The sequence below is a fragment of the Microcebus murinus genome, chromosome 4 (assembly GCF_040939455.1).
Source record: "Microcebus murinus isolate Inina chromosome 4, M.murinus_Inina_mat1.0, whole genome shotgun sequence".
Classification (NCBI taxonomy): Eukaryota; Metazoa; Chordata; class Mammalia; order Primates; family Cheirogaleidae; genus Microcebus; species Microcebus murinus.
In genome coordinates, this window is record NC_134107.1 from 92,977,020 (window position 1) to 92,986,977 (window position 9,958).

The 9,958-nt window shown below is 48.9% G+C and overlaps 2 protein-coding genes across 2 annotated transcripts; both read right to left on the reverse strand.

Moving 5' to 3' along the window:
* Positions 1-1,387: 1,387 nt before the first annotated feature.
* Positions 1,388-1,972, reverse strand: LOC142870499 (RNA polymerase II subunit A C-terminal domain phosphatase SSU72 like protein 6-like). The gene has a single exon (XM_076001316.1). The coding sequence runs from the start codon at positions 1,970-1,972 to the stop codon at positions 1,388-1,390; it is 585 nt and encodes a 194-aa protein (XP_075857431.1).
* A 3,030-nt stretch (positions 1,973-5,002) lies between these two features.
* On the reverse strand, positions 5,003-5,587 carry LOC142870500 (RNA polymerase II subunit A C-terminal domain phosphatase SSU72 like protein 6-like). Its single transcript, XM_076001317.1, has one exon. It carries the CDS (start codon positions 5,585-5,587, stop codon positions 5,003-5,005), a length of 585 nt encoding a protein of 194 aa, XP_075857432.1.
* Between the last annotated feature and the right edge of the window lie 4,371 nt (positions 5,588-9,958).

Genomic DNA, 9,958 nt, shown 5'->3' on the forward strand with positions numbered 1-9,958 from the left:
CGGGAGGCTTTGGGGTCCTTACAAGTTTGGAGAGGTTTCTGTGGCCAGAGATAGGTCATGAGAACTCGACTCTTCCTTACATCAATTAGCCTGTGCTGAAATGAGTCTTGTGATACATCGTTTCACTCAGAGTTACAGTTACTCTATGTCTCAATCAGTAAACACCTGAAGGCTCCTCAAAGCGTGGACTCAGACTAGAAGCACTGGCATCACTTGGGAACTTGTAGAAAATGCAAATTTGGATCCCAAACCACTGAATCGAAAACTCTAGCTGGGATGCTCAGAGGTCTGTTGTTTCAACGGAGCCATCGAACTAACTGTGATGCACACCAAAGCTCTGAAACAAGGGCCCTGGCCGGGGTACAATGGCTCACGCCTGTGATCCTGCCACCCTGGGAGGGTGAGGTGGGAGGATTGCTTCAGGCCAGGAGTTGGAGGTCAGCCCGGGCACCACGGCAAGGCCCTACTTCTACAGAGAGAAAAGAAAAAATTCCCAACTGAGCTGGGCATGGTGCTGGGTGTCTGTCCTCTGAGCTACTTGGGGGCGACTGAGGCTGGGAGATCGCTACACCCCAAGAGGCTGAGGTTGCGGTGACCTGTGGTGACGCCACGGCACTCTAGGCCTGGCGACAGAAACGGATGCAGTCTCAGGAAAGAGAAGGGAAGGAAAGGAGAGACAGAGAAAAACAAAAATTCACAAAACTTTCATTGAAACGATAATTTTTAATTTTATTTTATATCATTGTTGTTCCTTTACCGGAAAGATAATTCCAAGACGTTGGCCCTGATATGCAGTCCGTTGTCCACCTTGGCTTTCACAAACCAAATCAGCCTCTCTCGGAAACATAAAGAAACTACATATACAGAGATAGACATAAAACGTACAAGCCATGAAACATTCCCAAGCTCAAAGGGCAGTGGAGCCTCTCTCCTCAAAGGAAAGGCAGCCTTGACATTAATTTCTCAGTCACCCCGAGCCAAGAGGACTTTGTCTAAAACTGATGGGCGACGCGAGGTCATCACTTGCTGGATATTCTCACACAGATCACTCACCCATCACGCCCCTCCCAGCCGCGGTCGGCCCTTCCCAGAAAGGCCGGCAGGCTGGGAAGGGCCCCGCCAAAGCATCGGGGCATCCCCTCACTTCTTCAGATGCTCTCCCTGTGAGATGCCGGGCACGTTTTGAGCACCTCCATGGCTGTTAGTGGTCCTCCCATCCTGTCCTGTGGAACGGTCTTCTCGCTCACGTCCCCCGGTCCTCTGATGTGCCCAGAATCACACAGGAGCCCTGAGCGTCTCTCAAGATGCTTCTCGCCGCACATGCGCAGCGGCCCGAGCTCCACGCCTGAGTCCCTAGGGAGGAAGGAGCCGCCACCGGCCGACATCTTCAGTAGAAGCAGACGGTGTGAAGAAAACTCTTCCCCGTTCTCTCCTCCACTTGCAGGAGCATCCGGCCCATCTGGTCCTGCGTGTCGGCCAGCTGCTGCAGGCCCTGGCACAGCTCGCAGATGAGGAACGCCCCCAGCATGGCACCTTCCGGGTCGTCTTCCACCTCCACGTTGATCACGTGCACCGGCTGCAGGGTCTCCTCTTCCCTGGAGCACAGGTGCTCCACCACCTTGTCATAGACACTCTCCTCGCAGGTGAAGATGACGTCGAAGCAGTCGGTGCACTCCTGAAACCTCTCTGCACGGGCCTTCATCCTCTCGTTCCTTCTCAAGATGTGTAAGATGCCATTGTGTGTGTAGAACTCTCTGTCTTTCCTGACCAGGTCGTCGTACATCTGTCTATAGGTTGTGGCAAAATCGTAAACCACGGGCAGATGGGGTCTGCGTCCCGGGAGCTTGACACACGATCCGGCTGCAAAGGAACGGACGTTGATGCCCTTACTCCTGAGGATGCTGTGGGCTTCCATGCTCCTGTTGACGTTCCTCATGCACACCACGGCAACCCTGAGCGGGGCTGAGCTCATCGTGGGGCCGCTGGACACTTTGGGGAGACCTGACAGCGGCGGCGTCTCCAGGGATCCCAGAGCTGGACCCGCCCTCCTAGGTGCAGCTCTCCCCACCGCGTGAATGTGGAAGAGCAGGAAACAGGCTGTTATATGGAGTCCCCTTGGTGGAGAGGGCGGAGACTTCGGGACTCCTTCCCTCATGGGATTATGCTAATGAGCTCTCACCCCCACCCTAAACTCATGAGAACAGTCAAAGTGACTCAATCAACCAAGCCTCCAGTTCCCTTGGGCAAGGGTGGTAGCACCCTGTGGGCATTTATTCCAGCTGCAGTTTGCCCCCTGGATTTGCACCATGCATGAGGGTGGGGTGGGGTGGAGAGTGGGGGGAATGGGAAGGCTGCTGTTCTTAGTGGCCAGGACAATTAAGCCACCTGCGGGCAGGTCTCGGGGCTCTCCCATGACCTTGGCCATGGACTTGGACCAAATCTTTGTGTAGTTCCCGAGCCCTCGTCCGGTTGAAGGATCAATTACAGGTATCGTTGCTTCCGGTAATACCCCATGATTACCTAACAGACAAATGCAGTTGTGGAGACCCTAGCAAGACGGTACCTACTTCAGTCCAGAACTCACAAAATTGGTCACCGATACAAGGGCAAACCCCATGCCAGAGGACACCCCTGCTGCCGGCACTTGAGGAGTCGGGCAGCACAGCACTTTCTGCATCTGGCAGAGGTGAATTCGAGAGGCTCCTCAAGGGAATCCATGCCAAAATATAGTATATTTAAAATTGTTTGTCCTCTGTTACTTTGCAGAAAGTGTTAAGCCGATGATACAAGCTTAACCCGGTTCTGAATGCTGAGGATAGAGAGTCATGTCGCTTTGAAATGATGCTGGGACAAAATCTATCGGTGGAGAAGACGTTGTACTCTTTCGTGCCTCTTTTAATTAAGGTGAGTCTTCCGTGGCAAATACAGCAGATTCTCCCATAATATGGACTTGTAAAACCATGAATGAGAATAAAAATATTCATTTCCACCTGGGTAATCTGCGTGGCATCTGCGTGGCGTCTGCGTGTTGTCCCCACGTCTGAGGAAATGTGCTCTGGGTACTCTGGTTTCCCCCCTGGTCCCAAAGGTGGACCTTCAGGCGCATGGGCGTGCCTCCCTGCTCTCAGCCCGAGTGAAGATGGGTGCGTGTGATCATCCCCCGCCGAGGAATGGCATCCTACCCAGGCTGGATTACTGCCTGGAGCTGTGAGCTACTGGGGTGCGCTCTGGCCACCCGGCCTCTCCACACCGCGGTCAGCGGGTTGCAGAAGGACACGTCGAATCACTCGGTGCAAGAACAGACACAAATTGTGCAAAGACAAAAACTCACAAAGCACATGGTAAATATACAAATGCAAGACACGAAACCATGCCCTGTGCTATTGTTCCAGAAGGCTCTCATCATGGTGGCTTCTGAACTAGGTGGCGGTGGGAGGAGCTCTTTACAATTTTTGCTTAGCACCCTCTTTTATTCCTTGATTCCAACCCCCACCACTGTAACGACTGCCATCGCTGACCGATTCACCAATGGTTGCATGAATACTGATCTCACTTGATTGTATTGACCTCTATGAAATCTACATAGAGCACAGATTTATTTCAAAGGGTAATGTTCGGGAGGCTTTGGGGTCCTTACAAGTTTGGAGAGGTTTCTGTGGCCAGAGATAGGTCATGAGAACTCGACTCTTCCTTACATCAATTAGCCTGTGCTGAAATGAGTCTTGTGATACATCGTTTCACTCAGAGTTACAGTTACTCTATGTCTCAATCAGTAAACACCTGAAGGCTCCTCAAAGCGTGGACTCAGACTAGCAGCACTGGCATCACTTGGGAACTTGTAGAAAATGCAAATTTGGATCCCAAACCACTGAATCGAAAACTCTAGCTGGGATGCTCAGAGGTCTGTTGTTTCAATGGAGCCATCCAACTAACTGTGATGCACACCAAAGCTCTGAAACAAGGGCCCTGGCCGGGGTACAATGGCTCACGCCTGTGATCCTGCCACCCTGGGAGGGTGAGGTGGGAGGATTGCTTCAGGCCAGGAGTTGGAGGTCAGCCCGGGCACCACGGCAAGGCCCTACTTCTACAGAGAGAAAAGAAAAAATTCCCAACTGAGCTGGGCATGGTGCTGGGTGTCTGTCCTCTGAGCTACTTGGGGGCGACTGAGGCTGGGAGATCGCTACACCCCAAGAGGCTGAGGTTGCGGTGACCTGTGGTGACGCCACGGCACTCTAGGCCTGGCGACAGAAACGGATGCAGTCTCAGGAAAGAGAAGGGAAGGAAAGGAGAGACAGAGAAAAACAAAAATTCACAAAACTTTCATTGAAACGATAATTTTTAATTTTATTTTATATCATTGTTGTTCCTTTACCGGAAAGATAATTCCAAGACGTTGGCCCTGATATGCAGTCCGTTCTCCACCTTGGCTTTCACAAACCAAATCAGCCTCTCTCGGAAACATAAAGAAACTACATATACAGAGATAGACATAAAACGTACAAGCCATGAAACATTCCCAAGCTCAAAGGGCAGTGGAGCCTCTCTCCTCAAAGGAAAGGCAGCCTGGACATTAATTTCTCAGTCACCCCGAGCCAAGAGGACTTTGTCTAAAACTGATGGGCGACGCGAGGTCATCCCTTGCTGGATATTCTCACACAGATCACTCACCCATCACGCCCCTCCCAGCCGCGGTCGGCCCTTCCCAGAAAGGCCGGCATGCTGGGGACTGCCCCGCCAAAGCATCGGGGCATCCGCTCACTTCTTCAGATGCTCTCCCTGTGAGATGCCGGGCACGTTTCGAGCACCTCCATGGCTGTGAGTGGTCCTCCCATCCTGTCCTGTGGAACAGTCTTCTCGCTCACGTCCCCCGGTCCTCTGATGTGCCCAGAGTCACACAGGAGCCCTGAGCGTCTCTCAAGATGCTTCTCGCCGCACATGCGCAGCGGCCCGAGCTCCACGCCTGAGTCCCTAGGGAGGAAGGAGCCGCCACCAGCCGAGATCTTCAGTAGAAGCAGACGGTGTGAAGAAAACTCTTCCCCGTTCTCTCCTCCACTTGCAGGAGCATCCGGCCCATCTGGTCCTGCGTGTCGGCCAGCTGCTGCAGGCCCTGGCACAGCTCGCAGATGAGGAACGCCCCCAGCATGGCACCTTCCGGGTCGTCTTCCACCTCCACGTTGATCACGTGCACCGGCTGCAGGGTCTCCTCTTCCCTGGAGCACAGGTGCTCCACCACCTTGTCGTAGACACTCTCCTCGCAGGTGAAGATGACGTCGAAGCAGTCGGTGCACTCCTGAAACCTCTCTGCACGGGCCTTGATCCTCTCGTTCCTTCTCAAGATGTGTAAGATGCCATTGTGTGTGTAGAACTCTCTGTCTTTCCTGACCAGGTCGTCGTACATCTGTCGATAGGTTGTGGCAAAATCATAAACCACGGGCAGATGGGGTCTGCGTCCCGGGAGCTTGACACACGATCCGGCTGCAAAGGAACGGACGTTGATGCCTTTACTCCTGAGGATGCTGTGGGCTTCCATGCTCCTGTTGATGTTCCTCATGCACACCACGGCAACCCTGAGCGGGGCTGAGCTCATCGTGGGGCCGCTGGACACTCGGGGAGACCTGACAGCGGCGGCGTCTCCAGGGATCCCGGAGCTGGACCTGCCCTCCTAGGTGCAGCTCTTCCCACCGCGCGAATGTGGAAGAGCAGGAAACAGGCTGTTATATGGAGTCCCTTGGTGGAGAGGGCGGAGACTTCGGGACTCCTTCCCTCATGGGATTATGCTAATGAGCTCTCACCCCCACCCTAAACTCATGAGAACAGTCAAAGTGACTCAATCAACCAAGCCTCTAGTTCCCTCGGGCAAGGGTGGTAGCACCCTGTGGGCATTTATTCCAGCTGCAGTTTGCCCCCTGGATTTGCACCATGCATGAGGGTGGAGTGGGGTGGAGAGTGGGGGGAATGGGAAGCCTGCTGTTCTTAGTGGCCAGGACAATTAAGCCACCTGCGGGCAGGTCTCGGGGCTCTCCCATGACCTTGGCCATGGACTTGGACCAAATCTTTGTGTAGTTCCCGAGCCCTCATCCGGTTGAAGGATCAATTACAGGTATCGTTGCTTCCGGTAATACCCCATGATTACCTAACAGACAAATGCAGTTGTGGAGACCCTAGCAAGACGGTACCTACTTTAGTCCAGAACTCACAAAATTGGTCACCGATACAAGGGCAAACCCCATGCCAGAGGACACCCCTGCTGCCGGCACTTGAGGAGTCGGGCAGCACAGCACTTTCTGCATCTGGCAGAGGTGAATTTGATAGGCTCCTCAAGGGAATCCATGCCAAAATATAGTATATTTAAAATTGTTTGTCCTCTGTTACTTTGCAGAAAGTGTTAAGCAGATGATACAAGCTTAACCCGGTTCTGAATGCTGAGGATAGAAAGTTATGTCGCTCTGAAATGATGCTGGGACAAAATCTATCGGTGGAGAAGACGTTGTACTCTTTCGTGCCTCTTTTAATTAAGGTGAGTCTTACTTGGCAAATACAGCAGATTCTCCCATAACATGGACTTATAAACCATGAATGAGAATAAAAATATTCATTTCCACCTGGGTAATCTGCGTGGCATCTTCGTGGCGTCTGCGTGTTGTCCCCACGTCTGAGGAAATGTGCTCTTGGTACTCTGGTTTCCCCCCTGGTACCAAAGGTGTGCGCTCAGGCGCATGGGTGTACCTCCCTGGTCTCAGCCTGAGTGAGGACAGGTGCGTGTGACCAGCCCTCGCGGAGGAACGGCATCCTACCCAGGCTGGATTACTGCCTGGAGCTCTGAGCTGCTGGGGTGCGCTCTGGCCACCCGGCCTCTCCACACCGCAGTCAGCGGGTTGGAGAAGGACCCATCTTATCACTCGGTGAAAGAACAGACACAAATTGTGCAAAGACAAAAACTCACAAAGCACATGGTAATCATACAGATGCAAGACAGGAAACCATGCCCTGTGACATTGCTCCACAAGCCTGCCTTATGTCTCATGGGGGCTTTGAACTAGGTAGTGGTGAGAGGGGCTCTTTACAATTTTTGCTTTGGCAGTGTTTATTCCTTGATTTCACAAACCACAGAAATGGCTTCCATCGCTCACGGATTCACCAACGGTTGCATCAACCCTAATCTCACTTGTTTCCATTGACCTCTCTGCAATCTATGTCGAGCGCACAATCGTTTCAAACTGTAATGACTATACTTACAACTATACTTAATAATATTATATTATATATCAACACTTTGATAAGAAAGATTTTGTGTGTTTTCGCTACACACAAAAAGGTAACTATTAGAGATGCTGGGTATGTTAATTTGCTTGATGGTAGTAATAATTTCATTATATTTATGTATCTCAAACATCATGTTGTATATCTTAACTAGTTATATATAATAAAAATGTATAAAAGGACAAAAAACTAACAAACTACACCTTATATTTACTTGATTTCATCACAGGAAGTTTGAGTTAAGAGATTGTGTTTACAACATGATTGGAAGGATGTTACATCCTTAAACAATCTGTCTTTTCAGATAAAACATTAGGAAATGGAAAGTCTTTTGGACAGATTAAATTTGCAGCTGAGTGGAGGATATATAACAAGGGAAAAGATGGTAAACACTGGAATCCACAGAAACAGTTATGTTTTCTTCACTAGTAGGAGAAATTGATATATTGATGTACTACTATCAAAGTGAAATAGGATCAAGAAAGCAACCAATTGGCTGGGCTCGGTGGCTCACGCCTGTAATCCTAGCACTCTGGGAGGCTGAGGCGGGCGGATTGCTTGAGGTCAGGAGTTCAAAACCAGCCTGAGCAAGACCCCGTCTCTACCAAAATATAGAAAGAAATTAATTGACCAACTAAAAATATATATACAAAAAAAATTAACTGGGCATGGTGGTGCATGCCTGTAGTCCCAGCTACTCAGGAGGCTGAGGCAGTAGGATCCCTGAGCCCAGGAGATTGAGGTTGCTGTGAGCCAGGCTGACGCCACGGCACTCACTGTAGCCTGGGCAAGAAAGTGAGACTCTGTCTCAAAAGAAAAAAAAAAAAGAAAAAAGAAAGCAACCAGTTAAATTATCTTCTCAATGTAAGTCATTGACGTAAAAATATTATTATGGAACAACAAAGGTAGCAGATGTTATTCCAAAATGCTATTATATTCTAGAACAGGAATTTGAGACTTAACAATCTTTTTACTGTTCTCTAAAGGACAGCTAAGATTTGAGTCTTTTCTAAATTAAGTACACATAAATTAAAATCTGTAAAATGGGTCAAAGGAAAGAGACTTTTCTGAACTCATGATATGGATGAGGTCTTCTGACTGGAGTTGGGGTGAGGTTTGAGGTGCAAAGTCCAATACAGGCAGCCCCTGAGCAGGTAGCCATGCCCAATCCCCTTTACCACAGAAGAGATAGTGTAAATAATTCTAGAGAAGTGTTATAATTCTTTACAGGTGAGGCTCCATCATTCTTTATATTTGTTTCTTTATTAATGTTTCTTTAGTCTATAAATGTAAAATTCTGGTAAAGACTTACTTAACACACTGTGCACACAGTATCCGGGCCAGCTGAGGGCTGAGAAGGTGAGAAATGGCTCTGTTGTCTAAGGAGCTTGCCAGCTGGGGGCTGGTGTCCACACAGCGAAGAGCCTGGTGCTAACATGGAAAGAGGGCAAATGCGCCTAAATACTAAGGACCGGTGGTACAAGAGATTCAAAAGTTAAACTGCTTCAGATTCTAGAAGAAATACAGACAATTTAATGACAGAGAACTCATTATTGATTCAAAGAAACGTAAATAGTCCATGAAAGGATTATTTTTTTACTCTCAGGTCTAAACTGTGAGTTCTCCCCTCTCTCACACTGTCTTCTGTTGGTTGTTGAACCTGATATCTATTTGCAGGAGATGAGCTCGGTGCAGAGCACAGGTAGTGAGAGGTTCAGAGACCTAATGGATGGAGGAACACTAAACTACCGTCTGCATCTTGCATTTATTCAGTGCCTGGCTCAGCGTTTAGCACACAGTACTAAGTACAAATGATCATTTATTCCCTTGCCTGTCAGGTTTTACTCTCTGCAACTTTAATTTTCAGAAAATTTAATTTTCCAGCAAAATTCACTCCTGTTTTTATACTACCATTAAAAAAATGACTGAAAGTGCGTTGAGAATGAAATTATGTGGATGGGGCCCAGCAGAGGCTTGTGAGGATGTGCCTGCAGTGGACAATAACTATTGCCAAGTCAGCCTGTGACGACACCACCAGCACGAGAATATATAATTCCCTGAGGAAAGGCACCCTCCTGAGGGATGTAGAAGAAATAAAAGTAAATATGAAAATGCCGTAAGAGGGTGCTAACTAGTTGTGTGCAGCACTATGCTGACAATGTAATAGCAGGGAAGGGAGATCAAGACAAAGCAAAGAGAACGTAACTAAGTTAAAAGGAAAGCTGAAGAGGACCAGTTTACAGACGTTGATCTGCACAGTCTACACAAGCTCTTCAGTCTGTGTACTAGATTACACAGACTGAAGAGGTTGCCATTCACTGAGTGAAGTTGTATGAACTAGAATAATGCTTGTATAACTCAAGATCACTTTAACCACTTCGGTGTGGCGCTCACCGGTTGCAAATCCTTGCCCACAGCCGGCACTCATAGTCCCTACGATAGTTTGTGCTGGGCATTGACAATGAATCCGTTTTGCTCTTGTGTGATGAGGAAAGCTTTAAAGCACTGAAAGCTTGTTTTACTTTACAGGCAGCTTTACTTGTAATGTAAATCAGAATAGGTAACATATACATATATGTTTTCATTATGTTATTTTTAAATGTTCACAATTTTATTTTGATAAATGAAAAATTAGAAAAGTCATATCACGGCTGTCTGTTAAAGTTGATGTTTGGCTGTGCACCTTTCATATCACGGC

Excerpts from the sequence above, each read along its gene's own strand:
- LOC142870499 (XM_076001316.1), bottom strand. The coding sequence starts at position 1,972 with ATGAGCTCAGCCCCGCTCAGGGTTGCCGTGGTGTGCATGAGGAACGTC.
- LOC142870500 (XM_076001317.1), bottom strand. The coding sequence starts at position 5,587 with ATGAGCTCAGCCCCGCTCAGGGTTGCCGTGGTGTGCATGAGGAACATC.